Here is a 26,980-nt window from a genome sequence, read left to right as displayed (position 1 = left end):
CACTAACAAATCCTAAGAAGAAATGTCTTTGTCTCAGGTGAGTTTGTTCAAAGAAGCATTGACTTCAACACATCCAACCCAGTCTCACAAAACACATATCATTTTCTGTCTTTATCAAATTGTTTTGCTTGTTTATGTTGGGGGAAGGGCAATTCATTTGTATTGACGTTGTTCACTGATAGTTATGTCTGAATGTTAACTGTTGTTCCTGATGCTTTTCCACCAGGACAATAATGTTGTGTGTGTTTGAAAAGTTTTACCGTGGTGCTCTTGAAAGCATCCCAATAGGGGGCATTGCCAACTGTTCTGGGAACTGCTCTGCTAGACAACAGGTAAGGTGACAGGGGATATAATAATAATTCAAGGTCGCCGTACAAACACATAAAAAACAAGATACACAATACATAACACCAGCATAAGAGGCATAAACAAGACAATGCAGTATATAAATCAATCAAATAACCAAATAAATAAAAAACAGAGGTTGTGTGATGGATAATGATCAGGGTGGATATGCGAGTGTGAAGAGATATGTTTTGAGGCGTGATTTGAAAATGGGGAGAGAGTCAGTGTTGGTATATACGGTATATATATCCCACTGTTTGATTGTGAATCATAACACCTGTCCCAGTATGTATTGATATGCCAGATATTTTCCCAATACACAGCCACACTGTTGAACTACTTCAACAGCGTGACCATAAATAACTGCAGGTAAAGTAGAGTGAGGCTTCTTCCTGAAGTCAATTATTAGAGCCTTAAAGAGAGTGGTGCACTCAGCAGAGCGTACCATCAGATCAACACTGCTCTCTGCTGTGCAGGACTTATACACCAAAAAGTGCAGCACCAGCGCTTGTAAGATTAGGAAGCAACAGAATACACATTTCAGTAGCGAATTCACAGAGCGGCTGAGAAAAAGCTTCTTTCCTCAAGCCCACAGGATGCTGATATCTGACGTGATTTGCATTCTCTATTTCTCACAGTCCAGATCAAATTATTTGCTCTGTGCTGCGACTTGTGTATTCATACCTCCCTTATAGTTTTATTATTACTTTATAACCCTTATTTTCCACACTAGTCTTTTCACAAGACCTACAGGGGAACACTTCAATTTCTCTCCTTGCTCATAGTCTTTTTAATGATTTAAATGATTTTCCTTTTCTATTGTTACTGTGGAATAAAGCATTTGAACTTCACCCGGTAAAACAGTGATATTTAGAATTTCAGAAGAATTATGCTACAATAAACCACTACTCATGCAATCTGACTCTACCAAGCACAGAGGTGTGAATTGTCAGGTGCAGGAAAAAAATGTATCTTAGTCATTTTGTGTGTGTGCATTCTCAACTAATGGAAATTAACAGAAATGGGCCTTTGGCTTTGACCAATCATACAAGTGTGTGTGCAGAGGGCAGGACTGGGCAGTGGGAGTGTGTCAGAGAGAACACCATATATAAGACATCAGGGTATTGGTGCTTTTAGTATCCATTCATCTGTCCATCCTTTGGTCTCTCTGCTCTCTGTCAGCTCTGATCAGTTTTTGGTTCCCGATCTCCTCCATCATGCTGTTTCGAGCTCTGCTCCAGACTTCCCTGGTTCTCTGGTTGACTCAGCAAACTCTGCAAGGCGGTAAGGAAGAAAAAAGTATTTCAAATGTTAAGACCGAACCCTGGTTGTATTCTTTGATCACATTTAAACTATTGCAAAGAACTTGAAATGTATTATCTGTAGCACATATTCTGTGCTCTTAATTCCTAATCAATTCCTCTATTTACCTCTTATCAGAATTACTTGTACATACTAACTTTAAATAATCAGATGTGTTAGATTTGTGTAATCTTTATGTGATCATGGATACTATGCACTTTTAGGAAATATCCTTTATTGTAGATTATTGGTTGAATAATATTTAAACACAGGGTTAAAACACATTGAAACTTAACACAAAACTTAAATATTTGTTGAGGTTAAACAAAATGACTTAACACTTTTGACCTTTCTCAAATGTAAAGCACATTCTGGTTACTTCTGCAAAAACGTTTGATATTTGCATTGCCAACGTTGCATTTATAAGTCGTGGCAGTTATATTATGGTAAGATGTCACTTTATTAAATAGGCAAGGCAAGGCAAGTTTATTTATATAGCACATTTCAACACAAGGCAATTGAAGGTGCTTTACAAAAATGAAAGACATTCAGGCATTTATTAAAAAGATAATAAAAGAAACATTAAAAGAAAAAATACATGAATAAAAAGTACATGAATAAAAATTACATGAATAAAAAGTTACAGTGCAGTTTAAGATATGAATAGTTCACACAGAAGTTCCACTTTACTGATGAACACAATGGCTCAGTTTCAATTAAAAGCAGCGATAAAAAGAAAAGTCTTCAGCCTGGATTTAAAAGTAGTCAGAGTTGCAGCGGACCTGCAGGTTTCTGGGAGTTTGTTCCAGATGTTTGGAGCATAATAACTGAACGCTGCTTCTCCATGTTTAGTTCTGACTCTGGGGACAGAAAGCTGACCAGTCCCTGAAGACCTGAGAGATCTGGATGGTTCATAATTTAGCAGGAGGTCAGAAATGTATTTTGGGCCTAAACCATTCAAAGCTTTATAAACCAGCAAATAGCCAACATTTGATGCATTATTCTTTATGTCAAAATGATTTGACCTTGAATGCTCTGCTAGATCTCAGGCGACTCAATCTCACTCACTTGTTAAATATCATGTCTGTGAGATTGAGGTAGAGCAAAACCCACATGGATCCATCAGGAGATTATATTATAAAATGTATTTGAATCAAAGGATACTATGAAAAGATAACAGAGGCAGGTCAAATTTGACAACCAATCGTGAGGAGAACAAACAGACTCCACACAGTCGCTCCATTTTGTCTCATCTTCTGTAGCCATCAAGGGCGATGTGTTCCTCTCTCCTCCCTGCTGCCATGACAGGTGGCAGCATTCATCTGACACTGTGGTGGCATTTGTGTTGTTTTTTAAATAATGCCATCTATTTGTCTGCCAAAGAGTGTTCAACGAGGTAAGGGTAAACGCCTGCAAGTAATATACAAATTAAAATAACTGACACTCCATGTCAATTATCTAGAAAGCTTTTAAGCCAGGAAAATAAACATGTATTGGTTTTTTTAGGTGGCAAATAACTGAAAACTATAAATGTGAAAAACCTTGTTTTCTACAATGCTCAATTTTGTGCATTGTGGCACGTGCTTCATTAAGTGCATTATGTGATCATGATTTTCATTCGTTCATTGTAGAGTTACTTTATATTTGTATTTACCTGTCTGTAGCAATTTATAAATGTTTTATTTACTTTCTGTTTATTTTGTTTTTTGCATTTTTGCTTTTTTTAAGAAACATGTAAAGAACAAACTCCCACCAAATGTACAATACTATTGTGTTTTATTTTCATTTGTAGGGGTTAGACCTCAACGTGTAGCCTGGGGGAGAATGCTGCCAGCCAGAGGTAAGTCACAACGTTTTACATTTTTAACATTTTGGAAATGACAAGACAAAAACAAGTATTTGTTATTACATTTGATATTTGCTCAAGTTACTTAGCAGTCCCTTCTTTTTGTGTCTGTGTTTTTTTGGGCAGGTGTCGGCGTTGGAGTGAAACCTGGAGGTCAGTGATTTTCTTGGCATTCATTAACCTATAACGTAACTTTTACACTAAATGGTAACTCACTCTAAAGGGCACATATATTTAATTAAAAAAGAATGCCCTAATATTAGCAGCTTCTCTGAATGAATCATACATTTGTGGATGCTTAGTAGTTTAAAATATACAAATGTTCTGTAGCTAACTTGTAGGCTATATGTTGTAGAGCAGGACATTCTTTATATATATATATATTCATTGCCAACTCCTGCTTCTGTTTAATTGCTAATACGATTGAACTAGAACTTGAAGTTGCTTCAGATAGACATTTGATATTTATTCAAATTGTTCCATTTATGAGGTATGTATATTCCTTCCTTCAACGCAGGACAGCTACACAGGTAGAAGACATTTAATGGGTATAAAATGCCGTTTCTTTCTCAGTTGCAGGTGCCCTTGGAGCAATGGGAAACCGATATGGCACCAAAGCAATGAAGACAGGGAGTAAGTTCAGCTCTCTGCACACAGCACTGTCTCATATCACTTTCACTTCAGAAAAGTAATGTTTGTGCTTATTTTTCCTTTTTTTAAATCTTAGTTGGCCGTTATGCAGGGGCTCAGCTTAATCTTGGTAAGTTGTCTTAAGAACATCTATATTATATATAATGTTTTCATATTGGTCACAATGATGATCCAAAAACAATGTGAAATATTTGTTTTGATTGTTTTCACAGGAGGTTACAGATCTCTTGGGTTAGGAAGTAGAGCGGGCCTGAGGCAAGGTGGATATGGAGCACAGGGTGGATATGGAGCACAGGGTGGACATGGAGCGCAGGGCGGATATGGAGCGCAGGGCGGATATGGTACATCAATATAAACATTTATTATATTCCCTTGAATTTTGTTGTGCATTATTTACTTGCTCCATGTTGATATTTAATGTAATTTATTAATATATTGCCTATTTTTGACATAACATTTTCTTGATATTTCAGGTGCTGCTCTGGGCACAGGAATGGGCTTAGGGACTGGACTCCCAAATGGAATGGGAATGGGTTTGGGCCAGGGGGGGAAACGTGGTAAGACTGGCCTATAAAGGAAGATGTTATTATCCAGTTTATATTTTATTTAGAAATATAGATGTTGCTGGTTGATAAATACATTTTTCTGTTATAGAGAAATAAGATTTTAAAGTTGTCTGGCTTTACATAACCCATTGTTGTCTCACATGAATGTGTTTATCCCAAGCAGCTGCAATTTAGTAACAGGACTTCCTGTTTATGTTCACAACCTTTATTCAAACCTGTTCACTAGTGTTTTACTGGTATTACATTAAATCAGCCTGTGTAAAGTCTAAGGGGAAAGGAAGAAGGCAAATCTCATGTTAACACTGCTGGCGGTAGAAACTTTGTAAATAAACCTCTGTTTTTGTGATTTTTCCAGTTTATGGAGCTGGCCTCGGCATTCAGCCAGGTAAGTCATTTTATGGTTTGATGAGTTCCTTACGCTGTTTGCCAAAAAGAGAGAGCACACCGTGAATTGCACTCTCTGTAAACCCTCAGCTTGTTCTTTTGATGAATCTCCACTCTGGGGCACTCTGTCATTGTCTTTGAACTTTATATAAGGCGCAGATTGAAAAACCCAGGGAGGTAGTGATGTAATCAGAGTACTTGTCAGAGTTACAGATTTACTCCACATCCTCTGAACTTGGCCATTTGTTTTCTTGCCAGGATACGGGTCTTTAGCCGGCATGGGATATCAGGGTGTGCGACCAGGTAAGTGAATAATCAAGTCTTACCTCAAAACCCATTACTTCTTCCATCTGCTCAGATTTGTATGCTGGGGATTATTTGTGTACCATCGCTCCTGCCAAAAACACACTTCTGCTGTCAGTTATCAGGTTTATGAGATTGCAGAGAGTCTTGCAAAACCATGGCCAACATTTAAAAAAAATAAAATATATAACCATTTGTCCTAAACCACATTTACAGAGAGGCTCATCCTCGCAAATTACTGTGTAGACTGAAGACTGTAGAACTGTATGGTCTCATTCATGGAACTCTGTGAGTGAAATAATTTACATTTCTCATACCCAAACTGAAACCCATTAAAAGCAATAATCTACAAACAAATTGAAACAATATTGCTTGATTACAATTAAAATAATACATCTAAAAACCTGGAGATGGCGCTATGCCGCAACTGCTTCACAATGAATCGCCATTGTTTTTCACATTCAGTCTAGTCTTGTTGGACTCATTAATCAAATCATGATTTCAATGTATTGGGTCAGAATGATATTGCAATTGACACATTTTCTAGTTATGTGTTAGTGAAAGGGCAGCTACATAATTCTGCGAAATGTTACCTTTTCCAAAAAATGTTTACCAAAACGAAATATATTTTAAAAGAAATACGCAACCTCTTAGAATAATTGAAAGTAAACTTCAACTACTATAGCAAGCAAAATAAACGGAAATAATAAAATGAAAACTAATTTAAAATTAAAAAAGATTTCAACTTTGATCTGCTATCATTAGGAATTGGACTTGGCTATCCAACTGGACAGAAGGCTAAGCAGCTCAAACCTGGTAAAACCTTCAACAAAGCAACCTGTTTGTTTGTTTCTGTCGGTCTGCGTCTGTCTTTGTCCTCTGTTGTATTTGTCTTTAACCTCTGTGAAATGAGTGTCTTGTGATTCACTGAGGTCGAGTTCATGCTGGCTTTTGTGTGCATGAAATATCACCTTCCATCTGTACTGTTATCATCAGCTCCTGTTTCAGTGTGCACAGGGCTGATGTTTAACTGTGTTTGTCTATCAGTGTTTCATCTGTGTTGCATGTTGCATGAGTTCCCCAGTTCTTATTACCACAGTTAAAAACCTTAATGTGGTTTGATATTTACTTAGTGCTTAGTGGTTTACAAGGGCCGGAATATAGGTTATGCACAATTAGTATATACAAACATCTGAATTGAAGTCAGATTATAATGACACTCTGAGATTGTGAAAGCTGCATTTTGCACCAAAACAATGTTATCACGCACACTTAATTCTTGGGACGATATCAAGTTTTTTTGAGCAATGACATATAATAATAAATGACCGTATTCTGGTCACAGTTCTGGTTCTTGAAAGTAATTGGGTTAGAGAATGCATTAAAATGTCTGTTGTTTCAAGAAAAGTATTTGAAACTGCAAATATTTTCACTTTTCAAAGTTTTGAAATGTAGGTTTCTGCCTTTGTACCCTGTCCGTGTTTTACTAAACTTTGTTGTCAGTTGTTTTCTACACAATGATGAGTCATTTTGCGACTTTGTCTTGTGCTGTAACACTGATGCGTTTTATGGCATTCAAACAATTTAGGGTGGCAACATTTTGTTGTCATGTGTTGATGTCATTGCTCTTCTCAGTGATGAGCACTTGTCTTTCCAAAGTGTGGCTTCAGTTGTGTGTCTTCTTAGTTCTTATTATGGTGATGATCTGGTTCTGTCATCTGAAACTGGACTAACTTCAGGCCATAATGCATTTTGTCTCGTCTGTTTGGTCTCGAATGACCTCTATTTGAGTACCGACTACTGTATGGATGATGTGTTATATTGCATTAATTGCTCTAATACACACATCAATTAAAAAGAATACTAAATATATTTGCCACTGGCCACTACAGTGTGCTGTTGACCCTCAAAGAAACTGTTGTCTCTGAACCACCAAGACATCGTGAATGCATGATGATATTTCTCTGCCAGGTGCGTCTGCAGCAGAATTGGGTGGACCTATGATGGCCAATCTGGGCCACGCTGTTCAAGATCTGAAGAAAGAAAAGAGCATAGCACTTGGTCCCTCGTATGCAGACAGAAATATTGGACCTGAAATACCCAACATGAGGAGAGGCAATATACTTACTGCTTCTGAATCACAGGCAGAAACTGGCTTTAGACCTGCTGTACTGCCACATGGAAACCTTAATCCTCTGGTTAAAGCATCACATCGTGGACCTTTGATACCCCTTGATAAACAGAGTAAAGGTTTTGGGATGGGTGTTCCACAAGGAGGAGAAAGATATGATCCTACCCTCTTAGAAAGAAGGGGCACAGCAAGCCGCGAATCCACACTGGCCGCAAGAGGTGTACGACACCAACTGCCTCTTGTTAAAGACAACATCAAAAGCCTGAGTTCTGCCTCCGCTCAGGTTCAGGGTGCAAGAGACTATGATTCATCTATCCAACATAATCAGCAAAAACCAAACTGTGCATCCAATCGAGACTTGTTACATGCGCTAGGAATCAATCACCATGAGCTTTTGGGTTCGGAAACACAGTCCACCCGAGGTTTATTGCTCCAGGCTCAGCTTGGGAAGGACGGCAAACATCTTGGAAGTGCAACTCCCCAAGCTCAAGAAGAAACAACTTATCAACGGCCTATTTCACCAAATCAAGATGGCAGAGACAACATATTCTCTCTTCAACAAGGGCAGGGAAGCAGAGGCCATGTATCTGCTGTAGCAGACGGGCAGGGTGTCAGAGAGCTTGGCCTTGTGGCTAAAGACAAAAGTAAGCCCAGAATCCATGGAGCCGTGACTGTAGAAAATCATAGTCGCGGTTCACTAAATCTTCAAACTCAAGGCACCCAAAGGTTAGGCATCACCTTAATGGAAGGGCAGGAAGCTGAACGCTTCACTGCTGAGGGTCAGAAATCCAAACACCTTTCCCACGCTGAACATGATGCCACAGAGGCAAAATCTCTCGGTATTCCAGGACAGACTGGGAGGAATGACCAGGGAACAAGTAAGAGCAAAGCTTTGTCTTTATATAATATATACCATCATAATGTTTTTTGTGCATTTTTTAGATCTACAGTTTCTCAGCCCACATTTCACTGTCTATCAGTTCACATATACTAAATTACAACTTAAATGCAGTTCATTTACTGTACATGTGTTTGTTTTGCATGATTCATCAAGTATGACTTGTTTTTCTGGAGATTGTTGTCTTTAAAAACTCAACTGATCTATTTTCTGAAGCTTTGGCCCTGTGTTCTTTCTCTATTAATGTGATGTAAAAATGCAACCAAGAAATATTTGTTGTTGACTGCTCCAGTCACTTAGCTTGGTACTACAAGAGAGTAGTGGCCAGAACACAATGTTTGTTTTATTCTTTTTTCTGCATTATGAAGAGTTTGTAAGCTGGAATCAGTTTCACAGAATTAATGATTGTTGTGATCTTTGGGATATAGCTTAATCAGATACATGGCTTTTATTGCTTTCAGTTGTTATGGATTCAAGGCCTTGGGCATTTGGTTTCTTACGGTCCAGGTGCTTTAGGACCCTCAGCTGCCAACAGCATGCTCTCAGGATTTATTTCGACCCAAATAACAAACCAACTGAGAATAAATCAGCATCAGTTTCCTTTTCAGTTTAACATTTGAATGCTTCATGGTAGGATGGGTGTGGCTTATTATTATTATTATACAAGATCTACTTCAAAGGCCTTTTTCAGTTCTTGTACTGATGTGTTCCTGATTATATATCAAACTACACAATATAGTTTGATATCTTTGATATCTACTTTTGATGTACAGTATGTAGTATCATGTGTAATATACAGGCCTAAACTAGTATCTTGTAAATTAGAAAAGTATTTTCCCTTTACAGTGTTCAACAGTGCCAGTGTCAAAAATACACATTTCTATTGTCCTTGGTATGTTGTTTTAGAAGATAATTGGCATTTTAAAACGTAATCTCTTTACCTTCACATTACACCATTTATTATATAATGGCTGCAGCATGTTAAACTGTATCTAAAGAGACAAAACTGGTGCTTTATGTTGGGGTCTTTGAATGTATTACATTTTGTGTTTCTAGAAAGTCATCCTGATATAGTTATCAGGTTTCTTACAGTAGAAGTAATACCTACAACAATATTTCAATATCCTATTGTCTTTCTTTTTGTTGTATAACTATTCAGAAATCACTGTGTTATAGAAAACTTAATAGGGAAAGAGTGAGATTGAGAGACAGAGAAGACATTATGTAAAACAAAGAGAAATGTGTCTAATTCCCTCTAAGTAGACTTGTAAAGAGCTATTAAACAGAGATGTATGAAGACGATTCAGCATCTGGTGATGTGGTTTTTAGGATTCAATCCAGGAAATTGTCCAGGGCAGACGGTGCGAAAAACCATACAATCCTGGCAAACATGTTAAAATCTATTGTGTGTGTGTGTTTTGCTTTTTCTTCCGCTGTCAGCGGCACACGTTACACCACACACTCGATTAACAGCAGCTTCTGTATCTTCTATATATGGAGACAAACGAAGGATGTGGGATATCATGTCCCGGTGTCATCATGCGTTTCAAACTTTTAACCCATAGCAGTACTGACTGATCAATATTCATGTTTTTAATTACAGATAAAAACTGGCGACATTTCTTTCCAGTTTACAGAAAACCACAGATGATTTTGACTAAGCTTGTGTTTCCTTTCTCCGCAGGTTATATGGGTGGAGCAGGAAACTATCTGGGAGCCAGCCTGGGGGCCGGGGGCTACGGAGCAGGTAAGGTTGGCCAGTGATACATAACACAGAAAACACTTATTGCTAGCAGATAGCAGATACTTTATATAACCTGTGGTTAAGATTTCCAATCACTCCCTGCAGGTTTAGGACAGGGAGCATACCTGGGGGGTGCAGCTGGCAAACTTGGAGGTGCATTTTCATTAATTACTCTTTTCTTGAAAAGATATGGATTATTTTTGCGCCATTTTCTAACTCTTATCTTTCTGTCTCTCCAAAACTCAGCTGCTGCTGCTCTCGGACAAGGTGGGTATCCACTAATTGTTGCTCCTTTATTATGCCTACCTAATGGCAAATGAAGAAGCTTGTCTGAAAACAAAGAGAATCAGGATTTTTCATGTTCAGATTCTGAATGGAGCACATAAGATCATGTATCAAGGAGCAGAAAATCAGCTGCTACTTTTCCCTGTAAACCCCTCATTGGCTTTTGAGTTTCTAGAAAGAAAAGCTCAACTGCATTTTATTTAATACTTCCCCCTTTTTCAAGGTCAAAGAGAAGCTGCTTCGGTCTCCTCCTTTCTTTTCTGTTGAATAATTGATAGTGTTTTGGAAATCAAAGGATTACTCACAAACCATTTCAGTCTGTTTTTGTAAATTGCACTCCCATGGAAGCTTTTCCCTCTTTTTTATATACACGAAAGTCATGTTTTTCTAGTAGTGTTTCATGTTACAATTTATTAAATTGGTCATTAGTTAAATATTGATGTATTTAACAAAAATATGCAGAAATAGCGAGAGTCCATGTCCCATACAAGATGCTTTGAATGTGTCTTCACAGGCTATGGTGAGGGAGCAACAGGATACCTGGGTCCCATGGCAGGCAATGGCCACGGTAAATGGCAACTCATTACCATATGTATAGAAACATTAAAATACTATCAGTCAAACACAGTGGCGAGCCGTGACTTGTATACCTAGGCCCTCTGAAGGGCACTTGCGGGTCATTCAGCTGATCCTTTGCCACTCCAGTTTATCATTGTAACTCAATCTTGAAAATGACTCAGTTAATAATTTCGCAATGATGTCCTCACTATCACTGAAGTGAGCCACCATGAACGAACTTATGCTAATTATAAATCTATCGATCATAAATCTATCGATTAGATTTATGATTCGAAAATAATAAAAGTAGGGTAGACATGTGGATATTATCCGGCTGAACAAAACGTGCATTTATCTAACAGGTTTGTTTTCCACAGACCTTATTTCGAGCTATTTTCCAAAATCCTATCCATTGCTTTCTGTCGAGGGAATCCGAGTGAAGCTTACTTCCGGGTTTTAGGATGCGTCACTGCACCCCTTGCATAGACTTCACAGTGGGCGGAACTTGTCATAAAGTCCGCGAAAATAAAGCCCGCCCATTTAGAGGGAAGATATGATTGGTCAATTGTACTGTCATTTGACATTACTCTCTCGTTGAGTTACTATAGCGGGCCCTCTGTGAATGTAGATGTAGAGAGGGACCAACCAAGCTCTCCCGTCTTCACATAACTCGCAGAGACGGCATTTAACCCTTCACATTCCAACAGAAACTGAACAGGCAGATTCGAAGGATTTATTTCTTTGGAAATATTATTTTAAATACAATTAAATCAAGTTATTTTGGTAAAACTAATGAAAAATGTAACAAAAAAAACATATAAAAAATAACATTAAAAAAAAAAACGTTTTTTTTTTTTAATGTTTTCAAATATTATTTTTTAGAATATTTTAGGCCCTCACAGAGGGCCTAGAGGGCCTTGACGGCTCGCCACTGGTCAAACATGTGTAATGCCACCTAAAGAAGACTACATAGAAGATCATTTAAATACAAAAAACTAAACTTTATCCTTGAAACGTGAATTGTCTGACTGCAATGACCAAGCTTCCCTCTTCATCAAAACCATCACTGGCAGGAGTGGTGATGTTTAGTTACGACAGGTGGATCCTTTGTGTTTAGTCTTTTTTGTTGTTTTCTGAGATGTTGGTGCCAAAGCTTTGTTTACAGGCATATCACAAACACACAGGAAAACTATCTTCAACATTTGTATTCCTTTTGATTCTGGTTAAAGTCAGAAATATCAAATACACCAATTAATTATATATATTCGTTGAAGGTAACTATTTATTTGACATGTTTTAACATATATCTCATTCTCTCAGCAGGTTATGGCAATGGTTACGGCGATGGTCTTGGGGCTGGTGAGTGACCTATAAAGGAAAACGGACTAAGGGGGTAAAGGGTTAGTAACTAACTCACAGACAAAGTGTAATGCTAATTAGAACTATGTTTCAGGGCTTGGTTACACTTCAGAGTTATCTGATGGTGCTGAGACCAAATCAGGGAAGCGCCAAGGTAACAGTTTGCAGAGTTATAACCTGCTTCAACCCATTAGAGGTGATGGCACTAACCAGTAGATGCTTTAACCTGCGACATTTAACGGCGAAAGAAATAAGAGGACATCCAATGTGATATTATATCCACTGGGTGTAGCTATTGTCTCTTATTTAAATGAGCCGACTAGTTTAATCTGATGGTTTCCGTCTTCCTGCTCATGTAGATGCTTATAACATAGTTACATTTAAAGGTGTGACTAGATAAACAGTGTCTCACCTGCATGTTAATGATCTTTCCCTGTTTCTCCAGCCCTCGGTACTGGAGGCTATGCTGGACAAGTCCAGGGAGGATATGGTAAGAGGCATCCTCAGAGTTTTCACTGTATGTTTACTCTGACTGCCATATACTGTTACAAATAAACTCATTTTAGACTAGAAACGGAAAACTACACCTTGTAATGGTTGGTTTGTGGTATTTTACGAGTTGATTATATAACATATAGCAGGATGGCTTTAATTTAAAACACAAATTCAACATACAAGCTTAAGTTACTTGTCTGCCATATTTCTGTCAGATCTAATATTTGTTGAGAATATGTATTGACCTGGAAGACAATAAGCTCCTCGACTGCACCACTAAGAGCTGTATGAATATATTGTCTGCGACGTCTGTCTCTGAAGCCTAAAAACTGGTGGCAAATTTGGTGAGCAGCACTGACATGACCTCATCCTTCTGTCACACTATTAGTCAGGCTTCTGTCAAATAGCCTTTCCATGGCATGCATGAGTCAGACTTGAGCTTGTGGATAGCACAGAGCTGGTTTACAGCATGTAGGGGTGAAAAGAGAGAATAGACATGAGTACGTTTTCCCTTCTGCCCATTTACTTTGTCCTTGTAGCAGGAGGAGCTGCTCAGGTCCCTGCAAACATAATGTAATCTGTAGTCATATAAAATATACTAATAGCTGACAGGTGTCCGTATGTAATCTACATTTGACGGAATAGGTTGACGGTTAAGGACATTTGTTTATCTTATTTGCTTAGAGCTTATTGAGAAGATCAACACATTTATACTGCTTAAATTAAGCTTTAGAGGATTAAGCTCTTTCCCACTGTATACAGTTTTTTGTGCTTATCCAAGCTAAGTGACTGCTGGCTACAGTTGTATTATTCCCACTTACAGAAGTGCAATTTCAATCTTCTGATCATCTTTACAAAAAATGCAAACATGCAAAGTTCCCAAAATTATGAACTATTTCTTTAGGTAATAATTGCAACATTACTTCTTATCGAAACTACGATACTAATACAACTCATTCTAGTATTACTGGAACTGACTACAGTAAGGGTTAACTGACCATGAAAAACGCCATTGCCATGGTGTTAGCATATTAATGTACTCTATGGTGTCTGGATTTACAAAAGTAATGGACACCGCTTTCATCGCCCTTGCAAGTAACGTTAGCCCGAGATTTGTAAGACCACATTTACCCCTGTCACTATATTAAGCACCTTAAATAGCTGTACAAACTGTCTGGACGCACTTTGATTTGCCTTTTGGTGAAATGGGCAATATAAATAAACTTGCCCACAAAATACACCATGAGGCAGGGCCAGTGAAAAACTGTGTCAACGATATTAGAGGGGCTTGATGCTGATAAACTAATCTTAATTTGTAATAAAATCAAACCTGGGTGACTAGCAGCATTCTGACATTAGGTATGTTAGTCCTGAACAGTTGTTGAAATGTAACAAAGTACATTTACTCAAGTATCGCACTTAAGTTAGACAATAACAAAAGTAAAATCAACATCTAGGCCCTCACCCATCCTGTCAGTTTACCTAAACATGCTAGCAGAACAGTTGAATACTTGACGTATAACATTGCCCCCCCTCAGGTGACGGTGGCTACCCGTATCCTGCTCAGCAGCTCAACCTCGGTGCTGAAGGTGCTAAAACTGCCAACAAATATGGTGAGAAGGAGTGAGCGGGTGTTAGTGTGTGTATGAGAGAGCTACAAACTGTGAGAAACGGTCTGATGGTAAATTGTTTGGCTTTTTTTCTCTAAAGTAGCGTGCTGTTGGTTAATTTGTATTTAACCAGATATGTCCCAGTCAGGTTTCAATCCCAGTAAAGCTGATAATAGAGCAAATGGATAACATTGCTTATTAATTACGAAACAAAACAATATATGAAAATGTAATTTATGTATAAAATGTTTAAACAATGTACCTTGTAATGGATTTCAAGTTTCTTCATATTTTGTGTTGTTTTAGGAGCTGCTGCAGGATATGGACCTCAGCAAACAGGTGACTTTGATTGCACTCTCTCACCCAGAGAAACACATGCACACCGTTGACACAATTCCCAAGGCCCTACTGTATGTCTTTTGTCCGACTACTAGAACATAAGATTGCACTTCACAGATGAGGCCACATGAGCATGGCAGTAATAAGTATTTTAGTATCGGTATGTCTTGCATAATTGAGATTACAATTTTTAAGAACACACTTTAGCTGCACACATTATCCAGCTATTCCCAAAGTCCAAATATCATAACAAAAGATCATTTTGTGTATCATTTCTGTATTAAATGTAAAATGTGTTTGATTGTGTTTGTTAAGGATTTGGTGCACAGCTAGGAGCAACTCAAGATGTCTTGGGTAAGCAAGAACCCCTCAGACTTCCTCATTAATGATCTAATTAACTTCCTCTCACTTTGCTGTTTCTGGAGACCTTATTAGTCAAGTCTTCTTGCACTATTACAGTGTACTGCACAATTTGCAGTGCTACAAATTAGCTTTCATAACCAAGGCCGGATTAGTACCTCCAGGGGCCCCTGGGCACTGAGCTCTCATGCCCCCCCCCCCCCCCCCCAACCCACGTACCAACAAGTAACACCACGCCTACCCAATCATACCAACATGACCAATATTTAGAATTGTCAGTCAATCTGGCATGTCAAATCGCACACCCATTTGTCAAAAGCAGGGACTCAGCCACATAGTTCAACCAAAGTAGGTCTAGCCTTTTGCCCTTTTAGTAAAAAATCACAAGACAAAGATACAATGGATAAGATCCCAAGACAGTGTATGGCTCAGGAATACCTAGGTAATATCACTCAAAACCTCAGAGCAGCACCCCACTTAATGCCAAAATATGACTGGCTGGCTGTACAAGTACACAAGGAATTTTATTAGTTACGAACGTGCCGGGCAGCGCGGTCCCGTGGGTTAGATGCGTGTTCATAATGCTGAGGAAAATAACTCTCAGAATAATGTTATTAGCACATTTTACAACTTGAGGACCGAATGTTTTTAATAAGGGCTATACAAACGTTCATACTGGGTAGTTTAAAAAAAATTATCCAACGATTTACAGACCACTCTTTCCCAATGTAAATCAATGGGGAAAAGTGTTTCCGGGCCCAGCAACCTAACGGAGGTGTAGTACTGCCGTTTGGCCACAACGAATATTCTCATCAGAGTCCGGCGCACTTCCTGGGGGCTTGAGTGAGACCTACAGTACAGAGACGGTTTAGAAAATATATTAATTTGACCCTATAGAAAAGCTGTGTTATTTATGGCGAAGAGTGAGTGTAATTTAAAACAATGTATGATGAGTGAGGTTGTGCCCGAAAAAAAATTATAATTAAAATAATAATTTTTTTCATCTTGTCACTGAGGGCCCTCTTTGCTCAAGGGCCCCTGGGCACTTGCCCAGGTTGCCCATATGGTTAATCCGGCCTTGTTCATAACTAACTAGTGTGCGGTCTTGCATGTGTCGAAATATGTGTGCTCTTTTCCTGTCTGAAACAAACAGAAGTGAGGCTATGGAAAATGAACTCTATACTTTATACTCTATACTTTATGCACATAAGCTTTTACCTAAATTGCTGTCACACCAAAGGTACAACTGCATGCATTATATATTATTTCCCACTCAAAGGTCTTTGGCCTGCATAGCGTGTGGCTGAGTACGCTAATACAAGTCCAAACCTGTTCTTGCTGCGGCCATTTCCTTCTCTACACATTTATAACATTGAACTGGGTTGATCCTTTCGCAGGAGAGCAAGCTGGCAAATATGACAGAGGGAACGCTGCCCTTGGAAATGTATACAAAGGTGAGAATGTTGGAGGGCTTACGATGCGGGTGCGGGAAGGTCAGTTATTTACATTTATGAGGGAGGAAGTGCATGAGTTAATTGCCACTGTATAATATGTTTTGCATACTTGTGTCGGTCATCAACCAATCAAATTCATCTATTTTTCCTGATTCAATATCTTTATGTTCCTCCCCCTACCTCTTTGTCTCTGTCTTTAATTAGGCTAATTCAAATAACCTGCGCTTCTTAAAGTGGACCATTTACATAATGTCTTCAGTTACATGTGTTTGTAAAGCTTTCTGTGTGTTTCTCTTCATCTGTCCTGTTGTGTTGTCTGTTTTGTCTTTTGCTTTATTTTTCATAACCTCCTTTGTCTTCTTCTGTAAGTGTAATGTGTTACCTGTTTGTCTTGTTGGTCCTGAACATGCAGTGACCCACCAGTCTTATTCTGTCAACACTGAATAAAATATGTGGTGATTGATGAACAAGCATTTGTATTAAGTACATGAAATGTGCTTCAATGTTTTACAATTAAAAAAATAAAATGATGTACTGTTTTAATCCAATAAATGTAATATTTTGCTGTATAGAAGCATCTGAGTACAAACATTGTTCACACATTGTTCACACATTGTTCTATATAACAGCATCAGAAAAGCCTCATCCGTACACAGGAAGTGTTACCACATCCTTTCTAATGTCAGGCAATAGAAACACCTTAGAAACACAATCACTCAATTGAAAACCAAAAGTAATGACCACAAACGGTTCAGATGCAATGCTTTTATTATGGATAAACAAAAAGCCTTAACATAATGACATGATTACAATACACAAATCACACAAGTAAATGTTGCTTGTAAATATACTAAAAAACCTACAAAAATGCACTATACGTTTTTATGTTAAGGTATGTAAAAAAAGAAATAAATATATGAATAAGTTAAAACTGCAGTGACTCAAACTCAAAAGTTTGCATCCGGAGCAAGGACTTTTAAAATATGCTTTGCTGTTCTCAAGCCATAGTCAACAGAACGAAAACACAGATACAGCATAAACAATAAAATAACTGTTTTAAACATTTTAGCAATCTATTTCAGTCCTTTTGGATCTTCTGCTGATGTAGATTTCAGAGAGCGTACGTTGACTATTCTGTCTAACACGTGCTACAGAAACTGTAAAATGCTTTCTTAAAATCATAATTGAGTTGCAGCTGCTTATTAAGCACATAAACCAATTGCTCCCAACAGACATTGACATCTCATTCTATCTGATCATTAGATATTTAATCACGGATGTCAGTGAATGATTAATGGTCTTGCTTAATGTATCATCCATGTACATAATAGGAAGAGTAATGTTGCTATGTAAGCGCGAAAAACAAAAAGACAACGCAGTTATTTCACATCAAACTTCTGAGTCTTTGCAGTAAGACTCTGGTTGCTCAGTGGGCTTGGTTCATCCACAAACACACCCATCTCTAACAGAATAGCTTTTGGAACTGGATGTGCATGACGGGACACGTACAGCTCCTTCAGACTTTGACTCATAGGAGAGGCTTTATAGTCCTTGCATAGAGCTCCACTCAGACTGGGAGCGCATTTCACGTCCAGCTTGTAGAAAAGCTGGCCATGTTGCAGGTTACAGAGATCCTGCTTGACTCCAGCAGACAAAGCTTTCCCACATTGTCCCAGCAGGTCGTCGTCCCAGTTGTTGTCCTGATCCCACACTTCAAATTTTACTTGATGCCCTGAGGACACATCCTGAGTGCCCAGGTCAATGACAGTGGCCCAGTGTGGGTAGTTGTTATTGTAGATGACATGGGTACGCTTCATCTGCCCATTGAAAAACACCTTCACATAGCCGTCTGTGGCTGTGCTGTGGTCTCCCCACAGTCCTGCACCCCGTTGTACAGTTATGATGACCCGTGCCATGCCCTTACGGGTCGGGCAGCAGTCTTGGTTTACAGCGAGTTCGTTGTGGCATTGGCACACGCAGGAATCTCTCTGGTCGCTCTTGATGCCGGCTTGACAGTGCTCACTGCAGTTCTTCCACAGGGCTTTCTCCAGGATGTAATGGCTAATGGCTAAACGCAGGTTCTTCCGGAGAGGAGTGTTAGTAGGAAGTAACTCATGAAGCGGGCTCAGGGAATTTGAGACAATGTCTGGGTTATGCGGTAGTGAATTCAGCCATTCTTTGTAGGCGGATGGATCCTTGTCAGCAGAGAAAAGAAGGTCTGGCTCTGTGGTATGGCCCCCCTTTATTTCTGTGAACCTGTGGAGGACAGTTGATTAAAAAACTGAGCCAACAGGGGTTTTCTGGTTCTGGAAATAGTCATTTATAAAATGGTTTTCACTGGGATAGACATTTTGTAGGCTTTAATACCTTTTAATGCATGTAACTCATGTAATATTAAGCTGTCTGTGGCTCTTCTTCTGCTGTAACAACGTAAATGTCCCCTCTGTGGGACTATTAAAGGTATTCTGATTCTGATTTTTCAATTTATGATGTTTTATAGACCAAGTCAATAGAAAATAACCTGTGGATTAATTGATAAGGAAAAAAATATTGTTTTTTGCAGTCCTACGATAAATGGAAAACATGAAAAATATATGCGAAAGTACCTGTCGTTGAAGAGGCCGGAAAAGGAAGACTTGCTTTCCATCTTGTCAGCGTCCTTCTGGCAGTGTTTTGCTTCAGTTTTTAGTGTATTTCCTTTGATGCTGGCAGACGCCTCAGCTTCCAGGCACATCTGAACCTCCTCCACACTGATGCCCTGCAGGCTGGCCTGGCACTGCCTGATGCTCGTCACAGACTGAACACTTCCTCCCAACTTCACCTGGAAATTTATTTTTAAACACATACTGTTTGAGAAAATGTATGACATTTTTCTTTAGTCTTTTAAAAAAAATAATACCTTACCTTGGTGACGTAATGGGTACCGAAGGTGTCAAACAGTTTGTAAAATCGTTGCTTGAATTTTGGACTGTAAACTTTTGGAAGCTGGTTCACTGCTTTCCGAAACTCTTTATGCAACTTGGGAGCGCTGGACACCCTGTAGCTGTTTATAGGGAGACAGCCAAAAAGACAGACCAAAATAATTGCATTAATTTGTTTAGCTAGGGCATTGTGTGGATAAAGTTTCATCCCAGTCCTTGTGTTCTTACCTGTAGTACTCACAGGACATGCTTTGGCTTGTGAAGCTAAACTTGTCATTCTTAGTTTTTTCCATGGAGTATTCAGCCAATTTGGAATTAGTACCTGCTAGCATCAATGAGCCGCTCTTGTCACCCACATCAACATCAAGATTGGTCTTCCAGTTGTTTTCCACAGAAGAGGAGCTGGAACTGACCAGAGACTCACTGGATCTGTGGAGCGTGCTAGACACTTTCATGCTGCAGGACTGCTTTGCTATCCAGTCCATGACTGACAAGGGGAGCTTTTGCTTTTTGTTCTCCAGGTAGGGGTTGCTGCACAGGGTGCATGTTTTGTCCTTGCGTTTCCACTGATTCATGTCGAGCACAAAGGCTCCCTTACGTTCCATGTTGGTGATATCAAAGCCTTCGCCGGCCAAATTGGTACCTGGAGCAAATTCTGCATCTAGACACTGTCTGGGTGTCCCCTCTGTGCAGGATTGATATGTACACTGAGGGAGGGACAGCATGAGGCTGGCATAGATGCAAATATTTAACAGAAACATGTTTCTGTTAAACTAACGATGATTTCTCCTGAAAAGAATCATGATTTATTAATCAATTGAAAAAGTGAATTAGTACACCACTACTACTTGGTCATTGTACATAAAGTCATTTTGTCCCTTCTTCTTAAAGGTGTGTTTGACCTTTTTAAGCAACCTCATACTCATAAACACCTCTTCAGTCAACTGTTCCATCATCCTTAAAACATCATAAAACATGATAAACATTTCAATAAAATAACTTCCCTAACTGATGACACTTATAACTTATGGCCAATTTTAAGGCATAATTTTTTATATGAGTATCACATTTATTTGGTAAACACTTTCTTGTAGTTGTTTCTGTCCTTTTGTTGATTATAAAACACATTTTGGATGAATTTCCATCTGTAGAGTTTGCTCCACAAAACAAATGACTTTAGTCATTGGAAATTAGACTACTAAAATATTATGTTAGACACTTCTGCTGCTTTTGATAAAGTTGGTGATTTTGTGCTATCCTGTTCATATAGTTCATATTCACAGTCACGCCTGTGGTTTGAATTTTATCTGTACAATATATCAGTTTCACCTTCAAGTGGTAACTCTTTATCTTACTTTTGATTCTTCGTCTTGTGGTGTTCCTCAAGGCCCTATTTTAGGATTATTTGTATTGTGTTTTCATTAAGTTTACCTATATAAAACATGACATCCGATGGATTTTTTGTGAAAGTTTTATATGAACAGAAATGTATTCAATGCCCTTTGTTAAACCTAAAGGATATACCACCTGCGTTTTTGGTGAAAAACACAAAATGTAAAGATTACTTTTGTTTGTTTACATAACAACTTGGTTGGGCACCATTTAAATATCTTCTCATTTGCCACAAGGGTGTCAAGCACTGGATGGCCAAAATATGTTTACCACTTATTGAGAGCATGATGCAAATGTCCCTCAGCATAAAAAGGGCCACGTGTCCCTTTTGATTCTGCCTTAACATTTGACAAACTGTCATAGCTCTTTTATATATATATATATATATATATATATATATATATATATATATACATATAGATATTCTGCAAAATGAAAACCTAATCTGACTTTACTTTAAGATCTCTTAAGCATCTATTATATAATTAAACTCCCAAATGTTATGACTCTTTATTTTCTATATTCTATATTCGAAGTCAAATGCCAATGATGATGAAACATTTGCCATTGTTTCCCCCCAGATGTAACAAGAATATGCTTTACTATAGAATTACCCGATGATTTTGCAATGTACAGTTTACCGGCTGCTTAATAACTCAACGCACTCTGAAATAACCCACAGAGGGTGGTGGTGGTGTATATTCAAATAACGTGAACGAATATTTCAGTATGAGCGCATAAGACTTACCTTTGTCTTGCCTGTTCACGCCGCACTTGTGAAACTGTCTGTGAGCATTGTTATCTGTGCTTTAAACAAAAAAAAGGGCAGGAGGTGGTGGGGGTCTTTTGGAGAGGTGGGGGAAAAAGTTGTTTCAAAGTTTACTGGATGTTGAGCAGCCCCGATGCTGAGAGGGAGGAGCTGGTGGTCTACAGACAGACTCAAACTGATAGTGACAACATCAAACTAAAGCTGGCTTTCCAGTCAATAACGGACCAGAGACCACAAACCTTAACTTCTCTGAAGTGGTGGTGGGCTGTGGCCCTTCTCAGAGAACTCTAATTATTGTAGTGGACATTTTTATTATATCCTTATATGTTCAAAGTAACCAAATGCTTCTCATTTGGTTAGATGCTCTATCTACTCTACTTCAAGGCCACAGCTGCTATTATGTTGAGACTCACACATAGTCACACGAGAACTTGCCTTTCCTGAGAATACAGCTCAGGACAAGGACATGTGTCTAATAACAATGTGACCGTGTGAAGACAGATTTCTTACCTTCTCACCATTTCTTGTATATAAGCCTTGCTACTATATTGAACTGCGCACACTCGCGCAGACTATTCATACACTCTGTGGGACCTGTGCCTTTCCTATATTTTATGTACCATGTTATTTGAAGCTTCAAATAAAATCACCAGAAAGACAACTCTGTCTGATTCACCATTTATTTGTTTTTGATCACTTTGACTTATACTCTCTACAGTATTGTGGTTTTTGGATTTCCACAACATTATACACTTTTTAAGTTTATGACATACACAAAGCAAAGAAAGTCTGGTACCGTTTTGTATAAGATTCTTAGATAGCCCTGTAATAGGAAGTGATATTGTTTCAGCAAAGAAAATTCATATTAATTAATATTCACAAACCACCTACAGCCATATGATCAGAAATAAGTACTTTTAGCATGATAAAAGTCATTTATTTAAGTATACCAACATTTTAAAAACGTGACATGTTAAAAATTAACAGCAAAAATTGGATTACATTACAGATAACAGAACAAGTAAACAATCATTAAAATCGTATACATGTATGAGTCTAAGAAAAGCAGTACAGTAATTGACTATAAAATATAGCAAAACAATTTATGATGGCAATACATGTGTGATCGAAAGCAAAGGCTTAACGTTCTATTCCTCACTTCTCTAATGTCAAGTCAAATTAGCAAAAATATGACGCAAATGTCAATAAACTAGTACCTTTAATAAATGCATGTATATAATAAGAAAAGGGAAATTGCATTGATAAAACATAAGAAAAAATTAGCTAAGTAGAAGCGGCAAGAATACAATTTAAATCACTCAAATATGATTTGCTGAACTGTGAAAGACTAGCCCAGTGAATATAGTATAATGAGCATTACATGATGCAAATATGAAGGTAAATGAAAATATTGAAACTTCTATTTTGTCTTTCTAGACTTTAAAACAACAGTATTTTGTCAAACACAAGTTTCTTTAAAAAAAAGATGACCTTAATAGTTAAAAAAAAGGTTAAAACTAAATCAGAATAGCTTTGTGAGGACAGATATGGATGATGTGTTTTGCTTTGGTTAACCGTATTGATACAATAAAAGTAATTTTGCTAATTCCTTCAATATAAGCATCAGTAAAGCCTAGCGCAGTTGTTACTTTAAATCATACTTCTGAGTCTTTGCAGTAAGACTCTGGTTGCTCAGTGGGCTTGGTTCATCCACAAACACACCCATCTCTAACAGAATAGCTTTTGGAACTGGATGTGCATGACGGGACACGTACAGCTCCTTCAGACTTTGACTCATAGGAGAGGCTTTATAGTCCTTGCATAGAGCTCCACTCAGACTGGGAGTGCATTTCACGTCCAGCTTGTAGAAAAGCTGGCCATGTTGCAGGTTACAGAGATCCTGCTTGACTCCAGCAGACAAAGCTTTCCCACATTGTCCCAGCAGGTCGTCGTCCCAGTTGTTGTCCTGATCCCACACTTCAAATTTTACTTGATGCCCTGAGGACACATCCTGAGTGCCCAGGTCAATGACAGTGGCCCAGTGTGGGTAGTTGTTATTGTTGATGACATGGGTACGCTTCATCTGCCCATTGAAAAACACCTTCACATAGCCATCTGTGGCTGTGCTGTGGTCTCCCCACAGTCCTGCACCCCGTTGTACAGTTATGATGACCCGTGCCATGCCCTTACGGGTCGGGCAGCAGTCTTGGTTTACAGCGAGTTCGTTGTGGCATTGGCACACGCAGGAATCTCTCTGGTCGCTCTTGATGCCGGCTTGACAGTGCTCACTGCAGTTCTTCCACAGGGCTTTCTCCAGGATGTAATGGCTAATGGCTAAACGCAGGTTCTTCCAGAGAGGAGTGTTAGTAGGAAGTAACTCATGAAGCGGGCTCAGGGAATTTGAGACAATGTCTGGGTTATGCGGTAGTGAATTCAGCCATTCTTTGTAGGCGGATGGATTTTTGTCAGCAGAGAAAAGAAGGTCTGGCTCTGTGGTATGGCCCCCCTTTATTTCTGTGAACCTGTGGAGGAGAGTGGGTGGTGATTTTAAAATTTGAAATGTTTTCTTTGTGGAAATTCATTTCAACCACAGTTTGGTATTTTACATTTTATAAGTGCATGTATGCAAAACATTAGACAAATGGTGATTACCTGTCGTTGAAGTGGCCGTAGAAGGACGACTTGCTCTCTGTCTTCTCAATGTCCTTCTGGCAGTGTTTTGATTCTGTTTTGATTGTAATTACTTTGATGCTGGCAGACGCCTCAGCTTCCAGGCACATCTGAACCTCCTCCACACTGATGCCCTGCAGGCTGGCCTGGCACTGCCTGATGCTCGTCACAGACTGAACACTTCCTCCCAACTTCACCTGGAAATACAGTATATAATATATATACATATATAATATATATACATATTATATATGTGGAACACATCCCGAATAAGCAAATTGTTCCTCTCTATAATCTTCAGTACTGCTTGAATTTGAGAAGATTGATTTTGTTTTATTCCAATCCTGCCATTATTTTTTCCTTACCTTGGTGACGTAATGGGTGCCGAAGGTGTCAAACAGTTTGTAAAATCGTTGCTTGTTTTCTGGACTGTAGACTTTGGGAAGCTGGTTCACTGCTTTCTTAAATTCTCTGTGCAACTTGGGGGTGCTGGACACTCTGTAGCTGTTTATAGTGAGACCAGAAAAAAAAGGATTTGAAACAGACAAACAACAGTTCAGTATTTATGCCATTGTTCATAACATTTCTATTTGCATGAAGGGGATTGTGTGGATAAAGTTTCATCCCAGTCCTTGTGTTCTTACCTGTAGTACTCACAGGACATGCTTTGGCTTGTGAAGCTAAACTTGTCATTCTTAGTTTTTTCCATGGAGTATTCAGCCAATTTGGAATGAGTACCAGCTAGCATCAATGAGCCGCTCTTGTCACCCACATCAACATCAAGATTGATCTTCCAGTTGTTTTCCACAGAAGAGGAGCTGGAACTGACCAGAGACTCACTGGATCTGTGGAGCGTGCTAGACACTTTCATGCTGCAGGACTGCTTTGCTATCCAGTCCATGACTGACAAGGGGAGCTTTTGCTTTTTGTTCTCCAGGTAGGGGTTGCTGCACAGGGTGCATGTTTTGTCCTTGCGTTTCCACTGATTCATGTCGAGCACAAAGGCTCCCTTACGTTCCATGTTGGTGATATCAAAGCCTTCGCCGGCCAAATTGGTACCTGGAGCAAATTCTGCATCTCGACACTGTCTGGGTGTCCCCTCTGTGCAGGATTGATATGTACACTGAGGGAGGGACAGCATGAGGCTGGCATAGATGCAAATATGTAACAGAAACATGTTTCTGTTTAGTTAGGTGATGAAAACAAGCTGATCTCCTGGAAAAGAAATATAATTCATGAGCAATTGATGCTGATGAATTCCACATTGAAGTAGCAACGAACATATTTTAGCAGATGCTAAATAACCTAATTACATTAACACTATTTCTATTTATTTTAGTGGCATCTTTCTCCAGAAATATTGCTCCTGTCTATCCAAATGCATTCCCACTTTGTTTGAAAAGCAATATTTAGGATGGTCGGACAATTTTCTTTTACTCATACTGTCCAAAGCAAAAAGAGCAAATCAGCTTACCGGTCACTAACCTTTTGTCCTTGCACGTCCCACATTCAATGCTTGAATCTGACTGTGTATCTCTTTCAAAACGTGTTTTTATAGATGAAGGTGAAGGGCAGGACGCGATGAGGGAGTGAGGTGACAGTGGTCTTAGAGACAATAAAGGCGGTTGAAATGAAGTGATATCACACTTTTTTTTATCTATATGTGAACCTGAAATTATTTCAAGTTTTAGTGGTATGTGGTCATCTAGGTGAGAAGAGAAGCCTGACACTATAGATTTCTCAATACTTTCCGAAACAACATTTGTTTTTTAAAATTGTATATGATGGCCTAAGTTAAAATGTTAGTGAGCCAGGTTGAGAACAATTTGACCTTTCAGCTACAAATATTGACACTGAAAATAATATTTATGTACAATTAAAATAAACCCTTGTCTAACCAAATTAAATTATACAAATGTTATTTATATATATACATATAACAAATCAGTCAAATCAAGCCAGACATATACATTATGAATACATTAGATTTATATTAAGTAAATTATGGACAGTATAAAAATGTGTTGTAAGAGCATTTATAAAAGAGGTTATGCTACATATTACAGATCAAGGCAACACAAAGTAATCAATACAAAAAAGCATCAATTTCAACATTAACGTTATATTCTCCACTTCCCTCCCCGACATTCTGTGGTTTTGGATACTTTAATGTGAACTACATACATGAATATGATAAACAAGTGACATTTGGTTGGTCCAGAGTGAGGGAGGGGGGGCTAGTTCGTCACAGCCCCACAGAGGTGTGGCTGTGGGCTGCTACATGGCGAAAGGTCCAGGCAGCCGATGGGTGAGAGGTGGAGGTGGTGTGATTCATCCGCAGATCCTCACTTCTCTCCTATTAGAGGATTACTGCACGTCACCTGCTGCCTTCAAGTGAACCTCGGGAAAGTCTAAATCCAAGTGCATGAGTAGGTTTTGTGCAGTATTATTGGAAACACACACACACACACACACACACACACACACACACACACACACACACACACACACACACACACACACACACACACACACACACACACACACCCTATGTTGTAAACGTTTTTATTGTTAAAAGACACACAAAAACACTCAATA

The 26,980-nt window shown here is 38.7% G+C and overlaps 3 protein-coding genes and 1 long non-coding RNA gene across 4 annotated transcripts; 2 read left to right on the top strand and 2 right to left on the bottom strand.

Annotated features, from left to right (window-relative positions):
- On the top strand, positions 1-1,593 carry LOC117548334. Its single transcript, XR_004569322.1, has 3 exons — positions 1-37; positions 227-332; positions 1,528-1,593. It is a non-coding gene; the product is annotated as an uncharacterized LOC117548334 (long non-coding RNA).
- Positions 1,594-8,270: 6,677 nt separating this feature from the next.
- On the top strand, positions 8,271-17,102 carry LOC117548628 (glycine-rich cell wall structural protein 2). Its single transcript, XM_034220000.1, has 12 exons — positions 8,271-8,406; positions 10,111-10,173; positions 10,276-10,323; positions 10,417-10,437; positions 10,970-11,023; positions 12,334-12,372; positions 12,818-12,862; positions 14,406-14,480; positions 14,784-14,816; positions 15,132-15,170; positions 16,574-16,630; positions 16,835-17,102. The coding sequence occupies exons 1-12, from the start codon at positions 8,271-8,273 to the stop codon at positions 16,837-16,839; spliced, it is 615 nt and encodes a 204-aa protein (XP_034075891.1). The 3' UTR covers positions 16,840-17,102.
- A 278-nt stretch (positions 17,103-17,380) lies between these two features.
- Positions 17,381-21,789, bottom strand: LOC117548326 (perforin-1-like). The gene is made up of 5 exons (XM_034219508.1): positions 21,692-21,789; positions 19,780-20,340; positions 19,535-19,673; positions 19,237-19,451; positions 17,381-18,886 (listed from the first exon to the last, which is right to left on the bottom strand). Exons 2-5 carry the CDS (start codon positions 20,310-20,312, stop codon positions 18,010-18,012), a joined length of 1,764 nt encoding a protein of 587 aa, XP_034075399.1. The 5' UTR covers positions 20,313-20,340; positions 21,692-21,789; the 3' UTR covers positions 17,381-18,009.
- A 924-nt stretch (positions 21,790-22,713) lies between these two features.
- On the bottom strand, positions 22,714-25,881 carry LOC117548750 (perforin-1-like). Its single transcript, XM_034220190.1, has 5 exons — positions 25,857-25,881; positions 25,027-25,597; positions 24,748-24,886; positions 24,365-24,579; positions 22,714-24,234 (listed from the first exon to the last, which is right to left on the bottom strand). The coding sequence occupies exons 2-5, from the start codon at positions 25,557-25,559 to the stop codon at positions 23,358-23,360; spliced, it is 1,764 nt and encodes a 587-aa protein (XP_034076081.1). The 5' UTR covers positions 25,560-25,597; positions 25,857-25,881; the 3' UTR covers positions 22,714-23,357.
- Between the last annotated feature and the right edge of the window lie 1,099 nt (positions 25,882-26,980).

The sequence above is a fragment of the Gymnodraco acuticeps genome, unplaced genomic scaffold (assembly GCF_902827175.1).
Source record: "Gymnodraco acuticeps unplaced genomic scaffold, fGymAcu1.1, whole genome shotgun sequence".
In the NCBI taxonomy this organism is placed as follows: Eukaryota; Metazoa; Chordata; class Actinopteri; order Perciformes; family Bathydraconidae; genus Gymnodraco; species Gymnodraco acuticeps.
Note: the sequence above shows the minus strand (reverse complement) of the source record. Positions and strands in the feature narration are given on the sequence as shown.

Coding starts and splice junctions, on each gene's coding strand:
- LOC117548750 (XM_034220190.1), bottom strand. CDS start 25,559: ATGTTTCTGTTACATATTTGCATCTATGCCAGCCTCATGCTGTCCCTC. Junction 24,580..24,747: donor GCACCCATTACGTCACCAAG/GTAAGGAAAAAA, acceptor CTGTATTTCCAG/GTGAAGTTGGGAGGAAGTGT. Junction 24,235..24,364: donor TACGGCCACTTCAACGACAG/GTAATCACCATT, acceptor TCTCCTCCACAG/GTTCACAGAAATAAAGGGGG.
- LOC117548628 (XM_034220000.1), top strand. CDS start 8,271: ATGGAAGGGCAGGAAGCTGAACGCTTCACTGCTGAGGGTCAGAAATCC. Junction 10,438..10,969: donor TGCTGCTGCTCTCGGACAAG/GTGGGTATCCAC, acceptor GTGTCTTCACAG/GCTATGGTGAGGGAGCAACA. Junction 15,171..16,573: donor AGCAACTCAAGATGTCTTGG/GTAAGCAAGAAC, acceptor ATCCTTTCGCAG/GAGAGCAAGCTGGCAAATAT.
- LOC117548326 (XM_034219508.1), bottom strand. CDS start 20,312: ATGTTTCTGTTAAATATTTGCATCTATGCCAGCCTCATGCTGTCCCTC. Junction 19,674..19,779: donor ATGTCCTGTGAGTACTACAG/GTAAGAACACAA, acceptor CCCTATAAACAG/CTACAGGGTGTCCAGCGCTC. Junction 18,887..19,236: donor TCCGGCCTCTTCAACGACAG/GTACTTTCGCAT, acceptor TGTCCTCCACAG/GTTCACAGAAATAAAGGGGG.